Here is a 26,138-nt window from a genome sequence, read left to right as displayed (position 1 = left end):
TGCTAATTCTAAAGAATGTAAATTGACTGTTGCGGGGGGTGGGGGGGGGAGGAAGGGAGGGCTTTTGTGGTCAATCATACTGGTATTTGGAAAACATTGGGTTAAACAGAGTTAATTAAAACAGGTTTCCTTGGTGCAGGGCCTTTCAGAATATATTGGTGGTATATACCTCAGAGAGAGAGAGAGAGAGTATGCAATACAGCAGGTCCTCAAATAACTTTGTTTTGTTATAATGATGATGAGATGCTATAGAACTTAACTTTTGTTTATATCAATTAGCCTATGGTAAAATTGGTTTTGTTATATGTCGTTTCACTTAGTTGCAGAATTTATTGACAATGTTAAGGGCTTACTGTATATTCTGTACTTATATGACCCTAGTGGTGTCTTCTCCCCCACCCCCACCCCCCCCAAGCATCCTGAGGGATTGTGTTTTCAGAACCCACTTTGGGAAAGAGTTCTTTTTGTAGTTGTTGTTAATCTTTACCCAAGGATCCTTGTTAATCCTTACCCAAGGATTTTTTTCCATTGATTTCCCCCCCCCCCCCTTTTTTAAGAGAGAGTAGAAGGGAGGGAAGGAGGGGAAGAGAGAGACACATCGATTGGTTGCCTTCTGCATCTGCCCGAGTGGGGCCGGGGATCGAACCTGCAAACCAGGTGTGTGCCCTTGACCAGGAATCAATCCCGAGACCCTTCAGTGTTTGGACCAAGGCTCTAACCACCGAGCCACCGGCCAGGGTGGAAAAGGGTTCTTGAGCAGAGGAAAGGAGTGCCGAGATGAGACTGGAGCTGTTGTAGGGAGATTCCATTCAGTAGAGGAGTGCAGGAGAGACAGGAGGGAGAAGTGTCCTGAGGGCAGGAGAACACTCAGCTTGTGTGCCAAGTATTGTGCCAGGCTCCAGAAATGACACATAGTCCCTTCCCTCAAGGAACACAGACTCAAATGGAGTGATGAGGGCCTCAGCTGGGGTGGGGCTCATAGAAAAGGATGATTTGATAGAGGAGACTGAAGAACTAATAAACGAACTTTGAATAAATGACATACTGAGCAAACCCACATCATTGATAAATAATTCATTTGTATCTTCTTTAAATGTCAGAAAATGAAATTGACCCTATACTTTCATTTTAGCTACCAGAACATGTAAAGTCACCCTTCTTAAACTAAGTATTATCGAGACTGCGTTGAACATTACGTGAAAATAATTTGAATCTTATTTATTTCCGGGTATAGGACAAGTTCTAAGAGGACTGAAGGAACCTCTCAAAAGTCAGAATTTCATGAAATATTGCATCATATAACATAGTGTTGAGTTGTTTAGTACAGATGGTTAGCATTCATTAATTCATTCAATATTAACTGTTATGTTTCTCAACTCGCCCCCTCCCCATACTCTCTCCAATCTCCCCCCAGCCCCCTTTTCCTCTGGTAATCACCATGCTGTTGTCTGTGTTTCTTAACTTTTAAAACAAATCCATGACTCAGCAGCCAGGCTTTTATTAAGGTTGACTTTCCACAAACACACTGGTTGTTTTCCTTTTTGCTAAATATAAAATCATATTGTCATGTTGAACATACTTTTTCAAATTACACGTGCCCCTGCCATTCTCATGTGACAGTTTTCTGGGCCACGTCACAGATTTACTGTGAGATGGCCCATGGAAAAGTTTCCAGTAGACCTTCTAGAAACAGAGGCGTCAGGACTTAGATGTGACTAAGAGGCCCTGCTATGCCCTTTCCATCTGGCTGTCCCTGTCCCTGGCTCTGCCCCCGTGGTTGCTGCTGCCTCCCTGTTGAAAGATCAGGTCTCCATGGCTGGAGACATGCAAGAGGCCAAGGTGTTAAAGGAGGCTTCCTCCTACTCATAAGAGAAGAAATGGGAGAGTTTGGGCCAGGCAGCCATCTGGGGTATTTTGTGACTTGGTTTATTTCAGGACATTTTGTGTCCTGTAGGGCAGCATTCGCCAACCTTTCAGACCTCACGGACCACCAGTGGTCCGCGGACCACCGGTTGGCGACTGCTGCTGTAGGGAACAGGGTCTCTCTTTGTCCATGAACTGTGCAGACCAGTTATGGAGGCAAGCTCCTGCCAAAGTACTTGCTTATCCAACCATTCATTCATTTGGCAAACTTTTAGGGAGTGCTGGTATACTGCTTGGAGATGGGAACGCAACAGAGAATAACAGCTACACAAATGTTCCTGCTCTTATGGAGCTTACATTCCATTGAGGGGAGACAGATATAACCACTAAGTATAGATGTCAGGTGGTAGGTGATAGGAAGAGAAGAGAAATAGAGCAAGGAGATGTGTGATACAGATGTGCTTGAAAAGAATTAGGCTAGGAAGGGATTCACCTATCAACCAGTGTTAGGTCCAGATTAGAAGGGGAATGAACCCTCAAAAGCACCTGTGATGGAGGAATCAGGCAGGATGGTGTTTGTGTCCTGGCTCAGCTCCTAAATTCAATTTGTGACCTTGGGCAAGTCTCTTAACTCTCCAGGCTTCAGTTTACACTGCTCTAAAATGGGACCAGTAATACCTTCCGGGCAAGGCCACAGAGAGGATTAGTGATAATGTATGTAAAGCCCTTCGCCACAAAGCCTGGCACATAGTGGCCCCTCACCATTAAATGCCATATGATTAAATTCTGCCAAAGGCAACTTTAATGTAATGGAAAGGGAGGTGGCAGAAAATGGAGTTTTTGGCGTGGGTGTGGGCTGTAGTAAGTGGTGCCTTTTCCCATTCCAGCAGTCTAGGATGATGCCCTGGGTAGATAAGAATTTGGGGGGCAGCTTGAGGGTGGGTGTGGAGGTTTGAAAGAGACCTATCTGGATCTTTAGGGAGGGAAGGGCACGACCAAGGCTGGTAGGACCGTGGCCAGGGGAGCTTGTGTCTCCCTTTGCCTTGTCCACCTGGCTGCCCCTGGGCCCAGCCCTGCCCAAGACCCATTATCTCCCCAACAGCGAGGGGGCAGAACTCAGGCACCTGAACGCTCAGGTCCAGCGCTGTGAGGACATCCTGCAGCAGCTGCAGGCCTTCGTGCCCCAGATGGACATGGAAGGAGATCGCAACGTCTGGATCGTGAAGCCAGGAGCCAAGTCCCGTGGCCGAGGTGGGTGTCAGCCCCCGCTTCCTGCACCAGCACCCTGCAGCCTACCTCACCATCTAGAGCAGCGGTCGCCAACCTTTCGGGCCCCACGGTTGGCGACCGCTGCTCTAGAGGCCAGGCTGTCAATAGTGCAGACTCTATTGGAGTCAAACTGCCTATATTTGAATCCCAGCTCTGCTATTAGTATGCGGTGTGACCTTGAGCAAGTTATATCACCTCTCTGAACCTCAGTTCCCTCATCTATGAGAGATGATAAGACTTCCTGTGAAGTGCATCTAAAGCTCAGCATGGTGCTCGGCACAGAGTAATCATCCCATAGAGGTTGGTTGCTGTGATGATGCAGCTTCTCCTCTCCTGCCCTCAGAGTTGGGATGATGCTTTAGGTAGGTCTGGTGATACTCATGTGCAGGTACTTGGATTTGACCACCCTTGTAAGGTATATAGCATAGTGGTTTAAGGCAGTGGTCGGCAAACTCAGTCAACAGAGCCAAATATCAACAGTACAACAATTGAAATTTCTTTTGAGAGTCGAAAACTGACTTCTGCGCATGGGCCACGAAGTTTCAATCGCACTGTATGTGCGTGCCCACACGTGGTATTTTGTGGAAGAGCCAAACTCAAGGGGCCAAAGAGCTGCATGTGGCTTGCGAGCCGCGGTTTGCCGACCACTGGTTTAAGGTATGGATGCTAGGAGCCAGAATGCCTGGGTACAAACCCAAGCTCTACCTCCTGCTATTTGTAAAGTTTTGGTCAGGTTAGTTAACCTCTCATGCCTCATTTTCATCATTGGTAAAATGAAGGCAGTAATACCTTCCCGAGAGGATTAGATAAGTATAATATATGTAAAGTACTTAGATCCTGTGCGTTTACATAGTAACTGCTATATAAGTGCTATTATTTTTAGCTATTATTCTGGCTGCTCAGCCCCCTGTGAATGGAATCTGAACAGGAGAGCCAGCACACGGGGGTTGTGCCTTTGCCCAGCCTTTAAACACTGGTTAAGGACTTCTGAGCTGTAGAAAACAGACTCGGCAGATCCCTCCAAATACTGCCTGTGGATGAATTTGTTCACGTCCAAGTGAAGCTGTTACAGATCCAAACTGTGGGACACACTCTTGGGAATGTCACTTCAAAACCAACACTGTGGTCTTTCTTTTTCTACCTTGGAAATAGTTTTGTTGGTTTTTTTCTAAGTATGAAAATACATGTTATTATATTTAAGAAATTAGACTACAGAAAAGTATAAAGACAAAATCAAAAGCCACCCTTGATTACACTGAGATAACTACTGTTAACATTTTGCTGTGTTTTTTTCTATACGTCCTCTTTGTATTTGGAGAGAGACTTTTATTTTATTTTAAACAAAAACATACTATTCATTTTTCCATATCTTTCAATAAGAATTAGTATTACTCATTTATTCTTTGCATATTTCTTCTTAACAGTAGATCTTGGAGATCACCCTATTTCAGAACATCTAAATCTGCCTTTCTTTTAAATTTAGCTTATTGTTAAGGATACTTTTATTTATTTATTTTATTTTTTATTTTTTTAAATTTCTTTATTGATTAAGGTGTCACATATTTGTCCTTATCCCCCCATTCCCATCCCACACCCCTCCCCACGGATGCCCCAACCCCCTGTTGAACTTAACCATTGGTTAGGCTCATATGCATGCACACAAGTCCTTTGGTTGATCTCTCCCCCCTCCCCCCACTCTCCCCTATCCTCCCTCTGAGGCCCGATAGTCCGATCGATGCCTCCTTGTTTCTGGTTCTGTTCTTGTTCATCAGTCTATGTTGTTCATCATTTCCCCTAGATGAGCGAGATCATGTGTTACTAGAAATACACTTAAAAGAACTGAATGTGAGACGAGCAATAATAGTTATGCTGACAGGCAAATGAATCAGTCTGTAGTGAGTTTCTTTCTGAACCAACAGTTCTTTTGAGACCCAACATCAATGTCCACCAGTTCCTTATGTGTACATGTCGGCACTGACCCCTCAGCTCTGGATGGAAGGATACTTTTAAAAGACACCAACTAGCAAGAATAACACAATGGATCCCCATGTACCTAGCACCAAATTTAAAAATTCTCTCTCCATTTTTAGAAAAAACTTAATTGAAATGTATATATAACATGCCTCATTGAAAAGGGTTCACATTGTGAGTATACAAGTCAATGAATTGTTGCAGTTGAGGAAAGAGCACCCAGATCATGAAATAAAACATTACCTGGTCCTGGCCAGGTAGCTCAGTTGGTTAGAGCATAGTCCCTATATGCCAAGGTTTTGGGTCCGATTCCCCCGTCAGGGCACATACAAGAATCAATCAATGAATACATAAATAAGTGGAAAAACAAATTGATGTTTCTCTTTCTTCTGTCCTCCCTCTCTGAAAGAAAGGAAGAAAGAAAGATAGAAAGGAAGGAAGAAAGGTAGAAAGGAAGAAAGGAAACATTTGCACCCAAGAGACCACGCCCATAATTCCTCTCAGTCTCTACCTCCCCACAATGGTGATTCCTGTTAATCTTTTTTTACACAAGGCATCGTGTTTTGGGGAATCTTGGTTATCAGTCTAGCCATTTGAGAAAGGATCTAGCTTGGGAACCAGCCACAAATTATTCTGTGTCATTGGCAGGAGATCAGGCTGTTTGGGGGCCTAACAATGAAGAATGGGTTTGATTTGTGAGTGTGTGTATGTGTGTGTGGTTTGCAATGCAATTCTGATATTTATCGGCATTAAAATGATGCCTTATAAGCTAAGATACTTAACTTCACTAGTTATAAAAGAGATACAGTTAAAATAAGATACCATTTTCTGCCCAGGAGAATGGCAAAAACAAGTGTTAGGTAGGATGCAGGCAAATACAGTGTCGTACACTCTTGCTTGGAGTGCAGATCAGTGTAACATCTTTGGCAATATAAAATGGAAAAATGCACATACCTTGGAACCAGCAAATCTAGGGCTAGAAATTCATTCTACAGGCGACTAATAATAATGGTATGCGTTAACATTTACTGAATGCTCACCATGTGCCAAGCACTATTCTATATTCGTAACATATTTAAATGTATGGAATCCTATGAGACTGAGGCACACATACTAGTAGACTCTCCAACCACCTGGAAGGATACCCATAGGACCCGAGAGCTGCAGTTGGCTGCCTCTGGGGAAGGAGATGTATACTTAATTGTATACCCTTTTGTACTGTCTACTTTGTTTCTCATTTTATATTGTTAATTATATTGAAAAAACTAATCAAAGTCATATATGCACATGGTATGTGTGTGTGAGTGTGTGTGTGTGTGTGTGTGTATTTATTTATTTATTGTTAATCCTCACTCGAGGATATTTTTCCATTGTTTTTTTTTTTTTTTTTTTAAGAGACAGTGGAAGGGAAGGAGGAAGGAGAGAGAGAGAGAAAGAAACACATCAATTGGTTGCCTCCCATACATGCCCCCATAGGGGCCGGGGTTCGAACCTGCAACCCCCCTGAGTACAGGCTGATGCTCTAACCACTGAGCAACATTTCCCAGGGCTGTGCATGGTTTTCCAAAAGCACAGTGTTGTCTGAAATTTTATTCATGTATATATTCCTTTTCATTCAAACAAAACTGACTTTAACAGGTGTTTAGAGAGAGAGGAAAGGAGAGGGAGAGAGAGAAACATCTATGTGAGAGCGAAGCATCAGTTGGCTGCCTTCTGCATGCTCCCTACTCGGTATCAAGCCTGCAACCCGGGCATGTGCCCTGGCTGGGAATCAAACCAGCAACCTTTTGGTGCATGCGATGACTCCCAACCAACTGAGCCACACCAACCAGGGTGAAACGAATTAATTTTAAAATATTTAAGCCCTTAGCAGATTTTCAACTTTCCCAAAGGCAAAGGGTTCTGATTGAGGCAGGCAGCCTTACCCACTTGGCCCTGTCTTTTCTGTGGGGCTGAGAGCTTATGGTGAGTTCTCTATGGTCTCCAGGTCTTCTCCCAACCAGAGCCTGCCCTGGTCCCTGACCACTCCATTTCCCCCTTAGGCATCATGTGCATGGACCACCTGGAGGAGATTCTGAAACTGGTGGACGGCAACCCCCTGTTGATGAAGGATGGCAAGTGGGTTGTGCAGAAGTATATCGAGCGGCCCCTGCTCATCTTTGGCACCAAGTTTGACCTGAGACAGTGGTTCCTGGTGACCGACTGGAATCCACTTACCGTGTGGTTCTACCACGACAGCTACATCCGCTTTTCCACGCAACCCTTCTCCCTGAAGAACCTGGACAAGTGAGCCCCACCACTCATCTCCCATGAGCCCCCAGTCTAGTTGGGAAGCTGGCAAGAAACAGGCAATTCCAGTATAATGCTGGGCTCCAAACACAGACTCTGCAGGCAGGCAGACCCTCCGTCCATCCCGCCATCCATCGCACCATCCTTCCACCCACCGATACTTACTGAGTGTGTACCTGTGCCATTCTCTGTTCCAGGCACTTGGGACACATTGGTGAACAAAACAAGAGCCTAGCTCTCTCTCAGGAGTTCACAGTCTAATGGGAGAAACAGACAAGCAATGAACATAATAAGTAAAATCATCTAATAGGCTAAAAGGTGATATGAAAAATAAATAGAAATGGAGAGCAGGGTAAAGAGGGGTCAGGAGAAATTTGAGAGGAACAAAGCAAGTTGCATCATTAACTTGTGGGGTGAAGATAGGACTTGAGCACATGCCTCAGTGACTACAAGGCCCATACTCTTACCCACCTTCTTATCTCCCAGGCACTGGGAGGGTTAACTGGCACTGGCCCAAAGCACTTAATATTGTGTTCCCTATAGTCAGTGCCCTCAGAAGACGTCCTGAGAGAGAAAATTGGTTCTGGCCCTAGAAGAATGTTATGGGCCCCAGGACTTTGTCCTTGTCCTCCCCCGCAGGAACCCATCTCAAGTTGAATGGTCCACATTGGTCCCGGGCTGGGTCCAGGGTTTGCCTGCCCTCCCCAGGTTTGGACGCGAGGGGCCAAGGGGCTCAGACCTCAGCTTTCTGTTCTCTGCCCCAGCTCAGTGCACCTGTGCAACAACTCCATCCAGAAGCACCTGGAGAATTCGTGCCATCGGCACCCGCTGCTGCCCTCAAACAACATGTGGTCGAGCCAGAAGTTCCAGGCCTACCTGCAGGACATGGGGGCCCCAAATGCCTGGTCCAGTGTCATCGTGCCTGGCATGAAGGCTGCAGTGATCCATGCTCTGCAGACTTCCCAGGACACGGTGCAGTGTCGGAAGGCTAGCTTTGAGCTTTATGGCGCTGACTTTGTGTTTGGTGAAAACTTCCAACCCTGGTTGATCGAGATCAATGCCAGCCCCACCATGGCGCCCTCCACGTCTGTCACCGCCCAGCTCTGTGCCGGTGTGCAAGCCGACACCCTGCGTGTGGTCATTGACCGGCGGCTGGACCGAAACTGTAACACGGGAGCCTTTGAGCTCATCTATAAGCAGGTGAGGTGTCCGGGCCCAGGCACGACCCCAGGGAATCTTCATCCCTTCCTGATAGCCTCATAGTAAAGCAAAGGACAGACCCAGTTCAAGTCAGTGACTTAGTACATCTGCTTCCTCATCTGTAAGATGGAGATGCTACTACCATCTTTTTCATGGGGTTTGGGAGGGTGAAATGAGTTAATTTGTATGAGTAATAGTTCTACAGAGGCGTATAGCATAGTGTTCCTGAACCTCCCTGGTTTCAAATCTCTGCTCAATAACTACAAGCTCTGTCACTTGGAATAACTTTTTAATCTCTAGGGGGTAGGAGGCCTGAGTTTCCTCATCTGTAAAGCACGAATGAAAACAGTACCTACCTCATAAGGTTGTGAGAATTAAATGAGTTAAAAGCACACTAGAATAGTGCCTGGCACATAGTAAATGCTACAGAGGTTTTAGCTATTGTTGTTATTACCTAATAACGTTGTTAGGCATTTCATTATAAATGGCATCACCTGCAAAATGCTTGGATGTATAGAGTTAGTGGAAACTGCTGCTGTTGTTATTATAGACACTCCTGCCCAAAAAGGAGAGGCAGGGTGGGAAGTACACAGGAATCACTGGTCCATAGAAATTCTGAAATCCAGTCCTAACATGTATTTCTAGTTTTGCTATTAGGAACCACTGTTACTTCCTAGGAGTTCTCCATGGCTCTTGCTTCCATTCATTGGGATCTCAGTTCAGCCCTGAATCTCCCTTCCTTTTCCATGAACATTCTCAATAGTTCCTAGACTGTTACTTGCTCATAGAAATTTGGGGGTACAAAAGCCCCTTTTCATTCTCATTTCATATTGCATCTGTCCCTTCTAGTCCAAGTTGATATTTAAAAGCCTTGTGTGTTTCTTTTCCTTTCTTAATTTTTATTTATTGATTTGAGAGAGAGAGAGAGAGAGAGGAAAAGAGAGAAACATTAATTTGTTCTACTTATTTATATATTCATTGTTTCATTCTTGTATGTGCCCTGACTGGGGATCAAACTCGGAACCTTAGCGTATCGATGTTCTAACCAACTGAGCTTCCCGACGAGGGCCATGTGTTTCTTATATATCAATTTATCATCCATTATATTACACAAAAGCCATGTCCACAAACATAAGAGCTCTTCTCTATTCTGTGAGACCGCTGTAGCACATCAGCCCTCAAAATTATAGAAGCGCTGCTGTCGCAGACCTCTCTGCTAACTCAAAATGTTTGAGAGACTGAAACATACTAGTAAGACCTACAGGTGTGCCTATCAGGCATGACTTAGATCTCTCTGAAATTTGGTTGTGGTTTTTAAAAATTGAGATGTAATTGACATATTATATTAATTTCAGGTGTACAACATAATGATTTGATATTTGTATATATTGTGAAATGATCACCACATAAGTCTAGTTAACATCCATCACCACATGTAGTTAACAAAAATTTTTTTCTTGTGATGAGAGCTTTTAAGGTCTAATGTCTTAGCAACTTTCAAATATACAACACAGTATTAACAACTCTATCACCATGCTGTACATTACATCCCCACGACTTACTTATTTTATAACTGGAAATTTAAACCTTTTGACCACATTCACCCATTTCACTCACTCCTCATCCTCCTGCCTCCGGCAAACACTAATCTGCTCTCTGTATCTATGAGTTCAGTTGTTTTGTTTTAGTTTCAGTTTTTTTTAAGGTTCCACATATAACTGAGAATATGTGGTGTGTGTCTTTCTCTGACTTATTTTACTGATTACAATGCCCTCATGGTCCATCCATGTTGTCACAAGTGGCAAGATTTCCTTCTTTTGGGGGCTGAATAATATGCCAATGTGTGTATATATCATTTTTATTATCCATTTATCTGTCACTGGATGCTTAGCTTGTTTCCATGTCTTGATTTTGTAAATAATGCTGCCATGAACTTGAGGGGTACATATATTTTTTCAAGTTAGCATTTTTGCCCCCTTTAACTTCTTGATTTTTTTTTTAAGAGAGAGGAAGAGAGTGGTGGAGCGAGAGATAGAAACATCGATGAGAGAGAAAGATCGATCAGCTGCTTCTTGCATGCCCCGCACTGGGGGTTGAGCCCGAATTGATTTGGCAACCTCTTGGTGCACAGGATGATGCTCAACCAACTGAGTCACACTGGCCGGGCTGGATATTAACTTCTTATCAGATATTTGATTTGCAAATATTCTATCCCATTTGGTTGGCCTTTTCATTTTTTTTCTTTTATTGGCCTTTTCATTTTGTTGATGGTTTCCTTTGCTGTGATGTTTTTTAGTTTGATATAGTCCCACTTGTTTATTTTTGCTTCTGTTGCCTTTGCTTTTAGTATCAAATCCAAAAAATCATCATCAAGATCGATGTCGAGGAGCATAGTACATGTTCTCTTCCAGGAATTTATTCTTTTTTTTTTTTTTAATATATTTTATTGATTTTTTGCAGAGAGGAAGAGAGAGGGATAGAGAGTTAGAAACATCGATGAGAGAGAAACATCGATCAGCTGTCTCTTGCACACCCCCCACTGGGGATGTGCCCGCAACCAAGGTACATGCCCTTGACCGGAATCGAACCTGGGACCCTTGAGTCCGCAGGCCGACGCTCTATCCACTGAGCCAAACCGGTTTCGGCCAGGAATTTATTCTTATAGGAGTTCTAGGTTTTAGGTCTTACGTTTAAGTCTTTAGTCCATTTTGAGTTGATTTTTGTATATAGTGTAAGATAGGGTTCCGGTTTCATTCTTTTGCATGTGACTGCCCATTTTCCCAAAACCATTTATTGAAGAAATTGTCCTTTCCCCATTTGTATATTCTTGTCATAAATTAATTGTGTGGGGTTAATTCTGGGCTTTCTATTCTGTTCCATGGGTCACTATGTGCCTATTTTTATGGCAATAACATACTGTTTTGATTACTATAGCTTTGTAAGAAGTTTGAAATCAGGAAGCGTGATGCCTGCAGCTTTGTTCTTCTTCATCAAGATTTCTTTGGCTAGTTGGGGTCTTCTGTGTTTCCATATAAATTTTAGGATTGGTTTTCCTATTTCTCTGAAAAATGCCATTGGTGTTTTGATATAGGGATTGCACTGAATCTGTACATTGCTTTGAGTAGTATGGACACTTTAACAATATTAATTCTTCTACTCCATGAACACAAAATATCTTTCAATTTATTTGTGTCTTCAAATTCAATTAATCAGTTTTTAGTGTACATGTCTTTCACCTTTTTGCCTTCTTTATTGAATTTATTGCTAGGTATTTTTATATTCTTTAATCATATTTTTTTTTATTTAAAAAATATAATTTTATTAATTTCAGAGAGGAAGGGAGAGGGAGAGAGAGATAGAAACATCAATGATGAGAGATCATTGACCGGCTGCCTCCTGCACGCCCCCCACTGGGGATCAAGCCCGAAACCCAGGCATGTGCCTTTGACCAAAATCGAACCCTGGACCTTTCAGTCCATAGGCCAACACTCTATCCACTGAGCCAAACCGGCTAGGGCCTTTAATCTCTTTTAATCTAGAACAGCCCCACTGTTCCCCTGCCCCACCCCCCTAGTTGGGATCTTTTGAAGGACCAGGATATTGTTTTGTAGAACTGTCCCACATTCTGGGTTTATCTGATTGTTTCTTTGGGGTGGTTTTTAACCGTTCATCTGTTATCTGAATGTCCTGTAAAGTAGAAGTTAGGTCAAACAGCTTGATGAGGTTCAGATTAGAAGTTGGCAAGACCACCTGAGAGATGATGCTGGGTACTTCATACAGTGTCACCAGGCACACTGTCAGAGTGTCTTGCGATTAGTGATGCTAAGTCTGACCATGGGGTTAAGGTGGTGGCTACCAGATCTCTCTGTTGTAAGCTGTATCTTCCCCTTTGCAATGATCAGTTACTTTGTAAGGTGATACTTTGGTCCTGTGCAAATGACACATTTTCCTGTCATCCTTTTCACCTACTTGTTTTGATATCCAGTTTTAATTCTTGCCTTTTGTATTAGTTACAAAATGGTAAGTTTCTAATTCTCTCTTTCCTTCTACATTTATTAACTGAGATTCCTCTTTCAAGATGAACTTTTCCTCATCAACTGAGCTTGCTGGGAGCTCCTGAGACCTGGATTTTGAACAAGCTCCAAATGACCCTGTTTAGATAGATTCTAATCAGGATCCTTTGACGACACAGAAAACACCTCAACCTAGCTCTGGGTTAAAAGAAGGGTTCTTAGCAAGACACAGGGAGCTCTCCTGGAGCCCAGCCAGTACGCTTGGCTTTTCTTTTTTTAATAAATGTATTTTTATTAATTTCAGAAAGGGAGAAAGAGATAGAAACATCAGTGATGAGAGAAATTATTGATCGGCTGCCTACTGCACACCCCCTACTGGGGATGGAGCCTGCAACCTGGCCATGGGCCCTGACGGGGAATCAAACCGTGACCTCCTGGCTCATAGATCTCAACCACTGAGCCACACCGGCCGGGCCAGCTTGGCTTTATAGGAACTGAAATTGCACAGAAGCAATTTCTCTGCCTCCCTCTGCCTATTTGCTACTTCATCCCCTCTACAGAAGGCCTTCTTTAAAGCTCTTAGTTTCTGCTTCCACAAAGCTTGGGTTCAGGTGAGGCTCTGGGCAGGTGTAAACCTCTTATCAGTTTGGGTGTCATAACTCAAATTCTCTCTGCAGAGAAGCCAGCTCCTTTCAGGAAGCTTTCCGTCAGCAGTGGTCTGTGGAGTAGAGCCATGCATATTCCAGCAGGAGCCAGGGCAGCTTACGAGGGCAAGGAAGTGGAGAAGAGGCATGGCTGAGATTCCCCCACTCCTCTGGGTTACTAATTCCAGGGCCTCGTTGACTCGCTAGGGACCGATTCAGACCCCTTAGAGGACAGAGATAGGCTTCCTGCTTCTCAGCCCAGAAATGTCTCCTGACTAGGTGCCCGAGAAACTAATTCCATCCATCTCTGCCCTGAGTCCTGCTGGGCCTAGGATTCCAGCAGCACTGTCTGAGTAGGCCTTGTCTCCTCTTCTTCCTCACAGCCTGCTGTGGATGTGCCCCAGTATGTGGGTATCCGGCTCCTCGTCGAGGGCTCCACCATCAAGAAGCCCATGGCGATGTGTCACCGGCGGACAGGAGTCCACACAGCGCTCCCTCACCTGACCCAGCGAGGCTCTGGGGAAGGCAAGGACTCGGGGACCCTTAGCCACATGTCAGTATCTAGGAAAGTTCCTGGGGCCAGGAGCCTGGGGCACATCGAGAAACCAGACTCCATTGCCACCACATCGGCTGCTGGGAAGGGGAAGAAAGGCAAGGCAAAAAGTGCTACAGCGCTGGTCCAGTCCAGTATCCAGAAGTGGGACCCACCCTGCACAAGGATGGGCTGCATTTTCACCGTGACCTTTGCTAGTGGGGATAGGCAATCCCACTCCTTGAACAGATTGCTATTGAGGCCGAAGAACCTCCAGACCCTGGGGAGGACCATTCCCCCCAAACACCCCAGGACCTCAAGGCAATTTCTTCCTGCTCTTCACCGCCCTCCTAACCACCTGAATTTGCCCCCTACCCAGAGCCCCAACAAAGAGCCACCCAGTAACAAGTAAAAGCCACCACTTACAATTTTTTACAAATATACAACCGAGTGAGTATTGTCCCCTCCGAAAGAGTCACCTTGTGAGGCAGTTATTTCAAAGATGCCCGAACTCAATTGCAGGTCGATCTCGCCCCAGCACCCAAGCTTTTCCTGCCACAGTGTTGTGCCTTTGCCTCTGGGGGAAAGGAACGAACATTTGCATAGCACTGAACAGTTTACACTGTGTTGCTACCTAACCAGCTCCTTTAGTCCTCACAACCTAGCGAGGTTGGTGCTATTATCCCCATTTTCCAGCCAAGGTATCAGGAAGTTTAAGGAAGTTGCCCGAGGTTGCACAGCTCAGAAGGGGCAGAGATGGGATGCAGACCCAGGTCTGTTGGATTCCAAACCATGGCCTCTGGGAGGGCTCCATCTGCCTTCATCTGCCCCAGCCTTCATCTTCCCCCACCTCCCACCCTACACATACACTTTGAGGGGTAGCTGGTCAGACTTGGGCCCTCCCAGGCCTTCACAGCGCCTCTTGCTCCCACAGCCCCTTACCACTTCCCCAGCCTCCACAACATGGTGCGGCTGCCTTCTCTCCATGTGCTCCGACCCCAGGGGCCGGTCCTGAGACTGCAGCACAACAAGCTGATGGGCTCTAAGGCCCTGTTGACCACAGGCAAGCCCTTGATGATTCTACCTACAGCCAAGATTTTTATTTCCCTCCCACCTAACCCTGAGCTCAAGCAGGCACCCATCATCCTGAAACCAAGAAAGGTGGGCTCAAACTATGACTCGCTCCCTGGTGGGCAATGCTGAGTGCTGGGGTCAGGGCTTGAGGGCACAGGCAGAGGGGCAGCTCCCAGGCTGGCTGGAACCCCAAGGGGCGGGCTTGTGTCCCTCAGAATTTCCTTCCTGGACAAATTCCTGATCATCTCTTCCCCTTCTCCCCTCTTTTGCACCGAGGCTGTTGCTCCCAAGCGCATCCACGGTCCTCGTTCTGGAGGTGCCTTGCGGCCTCTACCCTTTGAAGTTGGAAATCTTCCTAGCACACATAGGAGTGTCAAGGCCAAAGGCGACTTCAAGGCCAGACTCTGTGACAGACCCAAGACGGAAGCATACCCCATGAAGGTGCTGAACCTTCCGGGTCCCCTGCCTCTAATCGATGCGCACCAGCGGGTGGGGGGTATGGGGGATGTGAAGCTAGAGAAGAAGCCCTTGCCTCAGGCCTCACTGTCCGAATGCCGGATGCAGCACCAAATAAAAAGGAGCAAGTAAAGTATTGTTGGCTTGGCTCCATTTCTGTTGGAGGGCGAGGAGAGGGTAGTGTGGGGCGCTGTACCCCAAGGCCCACAACAAGAGTTAGAGGCCATTAGCAATCCTCCAGGAAGCAAGGCCCAGGATTCCCACAGAGTGGCAGCCATGGTGCTTCCTGTTCAGGAACTCTCTGAACTTTGGGTGGGGGATCAGCCTTACTTTACAGAAGATGAAACTGAGTCTGAATGAGGAGACATGGCTTTCCCAAGATCATGGGGGCAGTGGGCAGAAGTCTGGGACACACTGCCAGAAGGCTGACCACTGGGAGGCCCCCAATCCCCCAAGACCAAAGGAGGAGCTGGGCTGACATCTAATGCACACAGATTGACAACCTGAGACACAGGGGTAAGGGTGGACCTTGCCTGAACCCCAGCCCTTCTCCAGAGATAGTGGGTCTGTCCCTTCCTCACAAAGGGGCCAAGGCCACCTAAAAGGAAGATCTCCAACAAGCCACGTCCCCCTGGAAAGTTAGGTATTTCTTAGTTGTAATGGATTGAATGGTACCCTCCACCTAGAACCTGTTAATGATTTTATTTGGTAAAAGGATCTTTGTAGATGTAATATCTTGTCAAGATCTTGAGATGAGATTATCCTGGATTATCCAGGTGGGCCTTCAATCCAATGATAAGTGTCCTCATGAGTCAGAAGAAAAGGCACAAACACGAGAGGGTCATGTGAAGATGGAGGCAGAGACTGGTGTGATGCAGCCAGAAGCCAAGGAACGCTTGGAGCCACCAAAAGCTGGAAGAGACCCAGAAGGACTCTCCCACAGAGCCCTCACCGAGAGCACAGCCTTGGCAATGCCTGACGTCAAACTTGTGGCCTCCAGAACCGTGAGAGAAACAATTACTATTGTGTTAAGTCACTTGGGTTGTGGTCATTTGTTATGGCAGCCCTAGGAAACTAGTACACTAGGCAAATGAAAATACATATACTCTGACCCAGAAATTCTGGCATAACAACCAGGAAATGCTTACTATCAGGTTCACAGCAGCATTGTGGTCTAACAGCCAAATGACCTAACTGTCCATCAACAGAATGGTATATTCAAGCACTAGAATTCAAATTCCACACCAAACAACACATTTGCATTTCTCAGTATGGAGTGAGAGCAAATCACAAAAGAACATATACAGCATGATTCCATTTATAGAAATTTGGGAACTAGGCAAAATGAAATCTATCACTTAAGGATGCATACATGTGGTAAAACTTTAAAAAAAGACAAGCGAGGAAAGAATTCTGTCAAGGCAGTGGTTCCCAACAATACTGAACCTCTTAGGGAGCTTTTAAGAGAGATCAATGCTAGGGGTCTCCACTCCAGACAGATCAAACCAGTATCTTTGGGGTGTGTAACCATGGAGATTTTTTAAAAGTTTTTATTGATTTCAGCCAAAACCGGTTTGGCTCAGTGGATAGAGCGTCGGCCTGCGGACTCAAGGGTCCCGGGTTCGATTCCGGTCAAGGGCATGTACCTTGGTTGCGGGCACATCCCCAGTGGGGGGTGTGCAGGAGGCAGCTGATCGATGTTTCTCTATCATCGATGTTTCTAACTCTCTATCCCTCTCTCGTCCTCTATGTAAAAAACCAATAAAATATATTTAAAAAAAAAAGTTTTTATTGATTTCAGAGAGGAAGGGAGAGGGAGAGATGTTTCCCTCTCCCTTCCTCTCTCTGAAATCAATAAAAACATTAAAAAAAGAAACATCAATGATGAGAGAATCATAATTGGCTGCCTCCTGCACACCCCCTACTGGGGATCAAGCCCAAAACCCCAGCATGTGCCCTGACCAGGAATGGAACCGTGACCTGGTTCATGGGACAATGCTCAAGCATCATACCGGCTGGGCAAGTCATGGGGACTTTAAAAGCTTCCTGAGGAGGCTACGTAGGGGGCGTTCTAATGTGGGTTAGGGCTGAGAACTGCTGCTTTATAAGAGAGGATGTTTCTATTTCATGCCCTGAGTAATGGTTATGTAGGTATCACCTTATAATTATTCTTTAAATCACAGAGATGTTTTATGCACTCTGTATGTTTAATCTATTTCACAAATTTTTAAAGTAAAAAAAACATCTTTCTTACATGAGGTTCTCTAGAGTAGTCAAATTCATAGAGACGAAGGAGAATTGTGGCTAGCAGGGGCAGGGAGGGGAAATGGGGACTTAGTGTTTAATGGGTACAGAGTTTCAGTTCTGCAAAATGAAAAGAGTTCTGGAGACAGATAATGGTGATGGTTGCAAAACGTTGTGAATGTGCTTAATGCCCACTGAACTGTACACTTAATGGTAAGAGGGTAAATCTTGTTAGGTGTGTTTTATCACAATTTTAAAAAATCTAACAGTTCTTCCCAACTAGAATTGGGGCAGAAACAGCTAAATAAAAGGCCACACTTTGAACTCAACAGAAAGCATGGTCCATGGTAAACATTTACTTTCTCAGCAAATCCTCAAAACCATACTATGAGTTAGGTACATTTACTATCTCAAATCCAGAGAGGTGAAGTTATTTGTCCAACATCACACAGCAAGTGCCTGGCCAGGAAGTGATCTTAGGTTAGTCCAACCGCAGAGCCCTAAACCATGACCTTACTGCATGCTGCACACTGAGCTCATTCTCCTCCAGCCTGCAGGCCCCCACACCCACCACTTTCCAGTAGGAACAGAAGGAGAACTATTGTTGGTGGAGCCCCAGGCACTGTAGGGTTCTGGAGAAATACGAGGGCAAAGGTGCTAAAAGCTCTATGGGGGCATCCCTGGGCCTGGGGCCTGGGAGGTGGAGAGAGTGCAGGTGGAGGTGCAAGGGCATCTGGGCAGCCTGGGCAGGCGTCAGGTGGAGGCGTCTGAGGAGGGCTTCATCCAGGACCTGCGGTGGGAGAGGCATGTCAGCATTCAGCCAGGTCAGTTCCAACCAGCTCTAACCAAAATGGGAGTTAGGCAAGTACTTCCTCCTTCCCTCCATGTCTGTAGTTACTAATTTCCTTTCTACATGTGCACGTGTAAACACTCATACACGCTCACTATGGCTAGGGGTTCACCAAATCAGTTTCTGCCTGGGCATAGAGCTATAGGACATTTCCCAGCCCCTCTTGCAGTTCGGTGAGGACATGTGATTGAGCTCTAGCCAATGGAATGGGAGAGTCTGTATGTATGCCGCTTCCAGACCTGGCCCATGAAAATCTCCCATGTGAACCTGCACTGTCCCCACTTATCTGCTGGCTAGATAGCAACAGCCTGGGTCCCTGAGTGACTCCTTGGAGCAAAGCTCACCTCTGCCCCACCCCCATGAATTGGATTTAACATGGAGGGAAATTCATGTGTTAAAGACTCTAGTACTTTGGGGCTAGTCTGTTAGAACTGACAGTTACCTAATACAAAGAAAAGCAGCCTGAGAAGGGCCTTTAGGAATCAGCTAGTTCAGCCTTCTTTGTGAACAGATGGGGCAGAATGAGGCCCAGGAGAGGGGGTGTCACTTGCTCAGGGCCATACAGCCAGACAGGGCTACAGTACCTTTGGAAGCCAAGAGGGACCGCCTCCCAGTCCCAAGCTGCAGAGGTAAGGTCTGGAGATCTGCCCACCCTCGTCCCCCAGCCCACCCCCAGGAGGCAGAAGACAGGTCAGGTCAGCTTGGGTACCTGTTTTTGGGGCTTGGTGCTCTCAGCTGGCAGTAGAAAGCGTTGGCCCAGGACAGTGCCCACGCGGGCTGAGTACGTGTGGTCCCCGAGCACAGGGCAGAGCTGGAGTACCATGTGTACCTGTAGCTGACTGGGGAACACTAGGAGATAGGAGAGAGATCAGATGGTTAGCAGCTGCTCTCTGTCCTACCCAATATCACCTGTCCCCATTTCCTCTGGGGAAACACCACCCCTATTCTCAGATCAGGTGGTTTTAGTGAGGCTGATGCTACTGCCCCGGCCTCCACAGCAGGGCACATGACCAGGTCAGGATAGTCACAGCTGTCAACCCACCTGGCCTGTGAGATTCACCCATGAAGAGAGGCAACCCTGAATTTATTGCTGAAGCTACTGGGTATAAAGCATGTTCTTTCCTGCTGGGGTGCTGAACTGGTGGGGTGGGAGCCCGGAGCTGCTGGAGCCCTGGCCATCTCCACCTTCACCAGGGGAGAGCCTGTGGGAGAAAGAAGCCAATGTACGGGAGGCAAGAGTGGAGAAACAGCTTCCTGATGACATCCTCTGAGCCTCTGGTCCAGCCAAATTATGTGAGCCAACAAATTCTTTCTTTTTGTCTTATACCAATTTGAACTAGCTTTTGGGAAATGTACAACCAAAAGTACCTTGGCAAATACAGAAATGAGGGGGCCATGTGCTAGATATGGTACAAAATGTTTCACATATATAAACTTATTTAATTGTCCTGGCCACCCTGTAAGGTGGGTCATACTATCATCTTGGAAAACCAAAGCTCAAAGAGAAGTGACTTGCCTACCACCATAAACTGGGATTTAAACCCGGGAGCTGTACTCTGCTTCTATGTCTGGTAAAAATCTAAAAACCCTCTTGCGATAAGCCACCTAGAAACACTGGGAAGACATAACAATCAATCTTTTAAAGACACAACTGGGTACACAGGCAAGTAAGGTCCTCAAGACCAAAACACAAAAAGGAAAACAAATCTAGAACACACAAGAGCCAACATTTCACCTATTCTAGGAGTGCTGCCAATCTTGATATCCAGGGGGTCTGGGTTTAAGTAGCTACCCCAGAGGCCAGGGATGAGGCCTTGCTGCCCCAATGAAAATGGTGGACGGGAGAAAAAGCCAGCCACCAAGGAAGGCAGATGATTACCTTAGAACTAGATAAGAGGAATGAACCATTCCCCTTAAAATTCATAGCCATGAGCCTGTTCTCACACAGGTTTGGGGCTCTAATACGTCTCGAATGATCTGGGAACTTCTGACTGAAACCAATATGTAGGGAGATCCTAAAGTAGTGATAGTCCTGAGGCATTCAGCAGAAGCAAAGGCGAAACCTCTCCCAAAGGGCCCTCATCCAATGAGGCAATAAAGGGTTTCCACAGGGGCCCAGCTGAACCTAACCCACCAAGTGAGAGAGTCGGTGGGAAACACAATAGAATTATACCCTCAAGAATTTCAGACAGTGGAATTATAGAAACACAATTGTTTAAAATGATTAAAGACCAAAAAAAAAAAAAAAAAAAAAAAAAGAACAAATAATTGGATAAAAAAGCATGACATGTTTTTTAAAAGGCCATTTGTATTTATAAAAGACCCAAATAGAACTCCTAGAAGTGAAAAATATAGTCAATGGATAGGTTAAATTTGCAGATTAGATCCAATTAAAGGAAAAGTACTCAACTGGAAGATAGATCTAAAGAAATTACCCAGGCCCTGGACAGGTAACTCAGTTGGTTAGTGTCATCCCAATACACCAAGGTTGAGGGTTCAACCCCAGTCAACGTACATACAGGAATCAGCCAATGACTGCATAAATAAGTGGAGCAACAGATGGGTGTTTCTCTCCCTTCCTTCCTTGCTCTCTCTCTCTCTCTCAAATCAATTAAAAGAAGTTACCCAGAATGCAGCAGAGATAAAGAAATAAAAAAATAGGAAAGAAAAGTTAATAGGGAATAGAATGAGAAGGTCAAACATGTCTATTAGGCATTGAAAAGGAAGAGAATAGAAAGAATGCAAGAGGCACAACATTTGGAAAGAGAACTTTCCAGGATTGATGAAATATATTAATCTTCAGATTCAGGAAGCACAGTGAATCCCAAGCAACATAAATAAAAATAACCCCCCACACCTAGATTTATCATAGGGAAACTACAGAACACCAAAGACAAAGAGAAGACCCTGAGATCAATAACCAAGAGAAAAAAACCGATGAGCTACAAAGGAATGACCATTAGATTGACAACAGAAGACAAGCTGGGCCTGGTCGCATACACCTTTGGGGTCCATCAAATGCTCCCCGGGCTGCTCCTAACACTACCACCTTCCTCCCACTCCCTCACCTCCCCAGCCAAATGCAGTTCTAAAATCTGGCTGGGGCTCTAGACCCACCTGTTAGTGGTTGCAGCTGGACCAGAGCACAGCCAGGGCCTGTGGCCACCACACGGAAGTGGCTTAGGGTCCTCTTGACACCTTCCAGGATGTCCTTTCGGGACGGGGACTTCACTGGAACTGCCTGTGGTATCAGCCCCCGAGAATGAACACGCTTCACACACACACCCGGGAGCATTACCCAAACCCTCCCGGCTACTCAGGACAGGCAGTATAGGCAGTGGTCACTTGCCTGTTTTGGGAGACAGGAGAGCCAGCTACCTCGAGTCTATGCCCTCCCCTCCCCTGTAAGAGTAGGTATGTCTGGAGAGTCTCCTCCTGTTCCCCACCCAGACCCTGACTCACGAAACCAACGCCATCAACGTATTCCAGTTTCAGAGCTGCTTGGATCTTCCCCTCAGAAGCAGCGGGGATCCCATCAGTGACAGCCCTGAGAACGAGGCCGGAGGCGGTCACAGAGAGGCGTGGCGGGACCTCCCCACTGCCCTGGGAGCCTGCCAGCACCTCTCACCAGTAGGTGGCTGTGGGTCTCTGGGCTCTTCGTGAACAGGCGAAGAACTTCTGGAGGCGGCTTGCTGTCTGGGGACAACTGGAGAGGAGTACAAGCCCAGAGGTCTCCCTGAAGGAAGGGGACAAGTCATGAAAGTTAAAGTCCCTTGGGCTCATTCACAAAAAAAGGAGGAACACTGACCTGTTTAAGGCCAAACAGTAATACCAGATTATAACCCAGACCTCCTCCTGGGAAACAGGGCTTCCTCGTGCTTGATAAAGGCTATGTAGCTCAATGTGTCTCTCATTCCGCCTTGGATCCCAGGGAGCACAGAGGTAAATGTCATAACAATTACCACCAATTGCTGTGGGTCCACCATGTGCCAGGCCCGATACTACTAATTTCATATATATTAGCTCTGAAGTCATTAAATTCCCCACAAACAAGCCAATTTGAGTTTGTGAAAGTGCAAAAATATTTCTTCTCAAGTACCATCCCTAATTGATGGCAGTTAGAAGAAAGAATATCGATGATCAATTCATGGCCAATGCCTGCCATGAGTATGGACTTGGAAAAGTGACTGCATACTGAACATTGCGATTATTAGCTCTATGTAATGATGAAGGAAACCGGGGCTCAGTGAGGTTTCATGCTTTGCCTAAGATCCCAGTTTGTGCATGAGGATTTGAACCCAGATCTGTCTGTTCCCTCCTGCACCTTGTATTCTATCTCTACGATCCCAAACCAGCCATGGAAATGCTTCGGCTTATTTCCAAGCAACTGTTCCCTAACCCTAGATGGATGCCTATCCTACCTTCCTATCACCCCCACTTACTTCCCAGATGCTCGGACAACCTGGAGCTCCTGCTCCCCAAGCCCCAGGGACTGGCTCAGCTCTGGCAGCACTGAGAACAATGTCAGCTCTCCTGGTTTTCCTGGAAAAAAAGAAAAAATACAAGTTGCTCCAGAGGCAACTCTATCCCATCATCCCCTCCTCTTCACTATTCCCTCCTTAGAGACATCAAACCCCCTTTCAGTGCATCTCCTTCCCCTGTCCATACCTGTCACTGGAAGACCCTGTGGCTTGTTCAGCGTCACTAGTGGTCCTAAAACATACATACAGGAACATCATTGGCAGAAAAAGCAGCAGTTAGAGTTTACAAAGCACTTTCTCAATTCATCTTTTTTTTTCTTTATTTTTATTATTGACACTATTACAGATGTCCCATTTTCCCACTCCCTTTGCCCCCTCCACCCAGCCTCTGCCCCCCCTTCCCTCTGGCTCAATTCATCTTATCATGAGGCCCCACCACAACTCTCAGACATGTTATCAACCGCACCCTAAACTAAACTTCTTCCTGTCCCTCACATAGGCTAAGCTCCTGCCACCTCAGGGCCTTTGCATTTGCTGTATCTTCTGTCCCAGATTTTCATGTCTGTGTCCTTCATATCATCCTGGCTCAAACGTCACCAGCAGAGAGCCCTAATTCTGCAATCTAATGTCTGCCCCACTCCTACAGTCCCTCACCGTCATACCACTGTTTTATTCATAGCACTGATCACTAGTAAGTACCTTGTTCATTTGTTTAATCCATTTCTCCCACTAAAATATTGGCTCGCTGAGTGCAGGAACCATATTTATCTTGTATAGCTTAGCTATGCCTGGTGTCTGGAACATAGCCTATGCTCAATAATAGTTAAGAGACGTATTAAATGGCTGAATGAAGACTGAGGCTCAAATTGTTACTTTCCTAAAGCCACACAGCAAGCTGATTACAGAGCCTAGATCCGACTCCAAAGCTTGTGTTTTGTCCATCAGTCAGCAATTTATTACAGCAATTCCCATTCTGAAATGCCTACTGTGTTTAATATTCTCTAGTTCTTTCCACCCTTCCATCCCATACCCCATTCCCATAATGCCGAGGCTCAGAGAGATTATGTGGCTCATTCCTGCCCGTGACTCTAATAGGAGGCAGACCAGGATTCGACCCTAAAGGCTTTTAATAGGGAGCCCATTCAGTTGGCCAGAAGGCTAGGGGCAGCAAGCTCCCTCCGGTCTCTGTGCAGCTGTCTCGCTCACGCTCACCTTTCTGGTCCACCACAGATGCCCTCAGCACATCGACCAGCTCCTCCCGGCTGAGGTTCTCTGGCTGCAGCAGCCCTGGGAAGGGCTGGTTTCCCAGGGACCCTGATCGTTTGCTGGAGCCTCGAGGTTGCAGCCGACGCCTGGAGTGGAGTAAGCCACAGGGGAGTGTGTTTACCGAGGTGCTGCCCATTCTTACCTCCACACACCCTTCCTAAATCCTAACAAATGCCTCAAAATACCTGGGCTGAGGTCTCCGAAAACTCAGGTTCGACTGGCCCCATTTTACAGAGGAGAAAACTGAGGCTCAGAGAGGACTAGTGACTAATGTGCCAACATACAGCAGAACCAGCATTAGAACCCATATCTTCCTAACTCCAGATCCCGCACACACCTTCCCCCAGCCCGCCCCCCCCCCCCCCCCCCCCGCGGAAGTGTGTATGGGGATGTGTGCAATCACCGGGCCTCGGTGCCAAAGCCTGCGACCTTTCGAGCTGAGCCGACCCCTGGTCCCCGCCACCAGCGACCCCAGAGCTGGCCCAGCACCCGGCAGCCGCCCATTTCCCTGCAAAATTAGTGCGCATGTGTCCAGAGGGCAGCCCCACGCCCCATGCTAGCCCACAGCACGCTGATTGGTCGGATCGACTGTCAATCGGGAAAGCAAGAAGGTGGGGCTTTAGAGCCGTGAGAAGGCGGGACTTTGCCTTCGCCCGGAAGGAAGTGCTTTAGTGCTCGCAGTGCGTTTGGGGAACTGAGGCACAGAGTAGAGAAGAGATTTGTCAGGTCAGAGAGGCTCTCTGCCTACAAAGCGGGCGAAAGGTTGGACGGAAAGAGGCCGCGTGCTAACCTGGCTAGGTAAGGGAAGCCTGCGTGGCCGCCTTGCAAACTCAGAGACCTAAAGTAACCACAAAGGATGGTCTGAAATTAAAACTTGGAAAACGAAAAGCCGTTTATGGTGGGTAGTCATGTTCTAGGCCAGTATCTTACCTGAAAAAGGTCAATCTTTATCATAACTGAGACTTTCTGTTGTTCTTTTTCACCTGTGATACATATCGTCGGAATGTCAAAGTAATTTTCCTTTTTCCAGACCCCTCAAAGCACAGGCACCAGTCTGCAGAGACCACAAATTCCCTTATTGTTATTGAGTTAATTGGTTGACTGTTAACTGTCCTGCACCCACCTAAGTAAAAAGTGTGTCTATCATTTTACTTTTTATCCAGTCCCAGAGTTTCCCCTCCCTCCTCCGCCCCACTTTGCTTTCTCCCACCTCCCTAATCTATCACGGATGGATTTCATGTAACTCACTTAGGTCTCCTCTTTTGATTGTAATGTATAAAACAAGGTGCAGCCCTAGCGGGTTTGGCTCAGTGGATAGAGCATCCGCCTGCGGACTAAAGGGTCCCAGGTTCCATTTGGGCCAAGGGCACATGCCTGGGTTGTGGGCTCGACACCCCCCGCCCCCCCTCCTAATAGGGGGCGTGCAGGAGGCAGCCAATCAATGATTCTCATCATTGATGTTTCTATCTCTCTCTCCCCCTTTCTCTCTTAAATAAATAAAATATATATATTTAATAAAAGGACAAACACAAAGTACATAACTGCCATTCTCCAGAGCATTATCTCAATCCATTGAGATTTTGCTTCCTGGCATTTGTCGACAGTTTGGCTCAAATAAACTCACAAAAATTCTTCACAGGTTTGAATATTTCTTAACATTGACAGGGAAGCTGAGACACAGAGCAGAGAAGGAATTCATCAGGGTCAGAGACGCTGTCTCAGGACAAAACAGAACGAACGTTAGGTTTTCTAATTACCATTTTAATTCTAGAAGCCCTCTGACTTCAAAAAGCCACTGTTATGCGCACTATCTTAAGGCAAGTTGCGGGTAGGAGGTGAGGGGAATCCAGTAAACTGCTTGGAAGAACAGCCTGGTGCATAATCCAAAAGGAGAAAAAGTCCAGAGGCAGGAGATTCACTAAAGCATTATTTATCAAAGCAAAAACAAAACAAGCCTCAACACTGGAAACATAAATTGATTAGCTC

General features: G+C 46.2%; 2 protein-coding genes across 4 annotated transcripts in view; one reads left to right on the top strand and one right to left on the bottom strand.

The window, feature by feature from the left end:
* The window catches only part of TTLL3 (tubulin tyrosine ligase like 3), a 28,034-nt gene extending 11,091 nt beyond the window's left edge, over positions 1-16,943 (top strand). The window contains exons 9-14 of one of the 3 annotated variants that reach the window (XM_079794825.1): positions 2,966-3,114; positions 7,146-7,389; positions 8,157-8,592; positions 13,633-14,065; positions 14,716-14,942; positions 15,132-16,943. In XM_079794825.1, coding sequence (XP_079650951.1) covers positions 2,966-3,114; positions 7,146-7,389; positions 8,157-8,592; positions 13,633-14,065; positions 14,716-14,942; positions 15,132-15,443 — 1,801 coding nt within the window. In that variant the 3' untranslated portion in view covers positions 15,444-16,943. Of the gene's footprint in view, positions 1-2,965; positions 3,115-7,145; positions 7,390-8,156; positions 8,593-13,632; positions 14,333-14,715; positions 14,943-15,131 lie in introns of those variants that run through there. The other 2 variants (XM_079794823.1, XM_079794824.1) reach the window with 2 other exon arrangements.
* A 325-nt stretch (positions 16,944-17,268) lies between these two features.
* On the bottom strand, positions 17,269-24,679 carry RPUSD3 (RNA pseudouridine synthase D3; the record flags this gene model as incomplete). Its single annotated transcript, XM_079795006.1, is given in 10 exon segments — positions 17,269-18,345; positions 19,115-19,254; positions 21,523-21,646; positions 21,868-21,952; positions 22,034-22,141; positions 22,848-22,947; positions 23,074-23,118; positions 24,099-24,238; positions 24,556-24,658; positions 24,661-24,679. Coding segments are annotated over 10 exon segments (1,056 nt in total). The 3' UTR covers positions 17,269-18,153.
* Between the last annotated feature and the right edge of the window lie 1,459 nt (positions 24,680-26,138).

This window comes from Cnephaeus nilssonii, assembly GCF_951640355.1.
Source record: "Cnephaeus nilssonii genome assembly, chromosome: 17".
In the NCBI taxonomy this organism is placed as follows: Eukaryota; Metazoa; Chordata; class Mammalia; order Chiroptera; family Vespertilionidae; genus Cnephaeus; species Cnephaeus nilssonii.
Note: the sequence above shows the minus strand (reverse complement) of the source record. Positions and strands in the feature narration are given on the sequence as shown.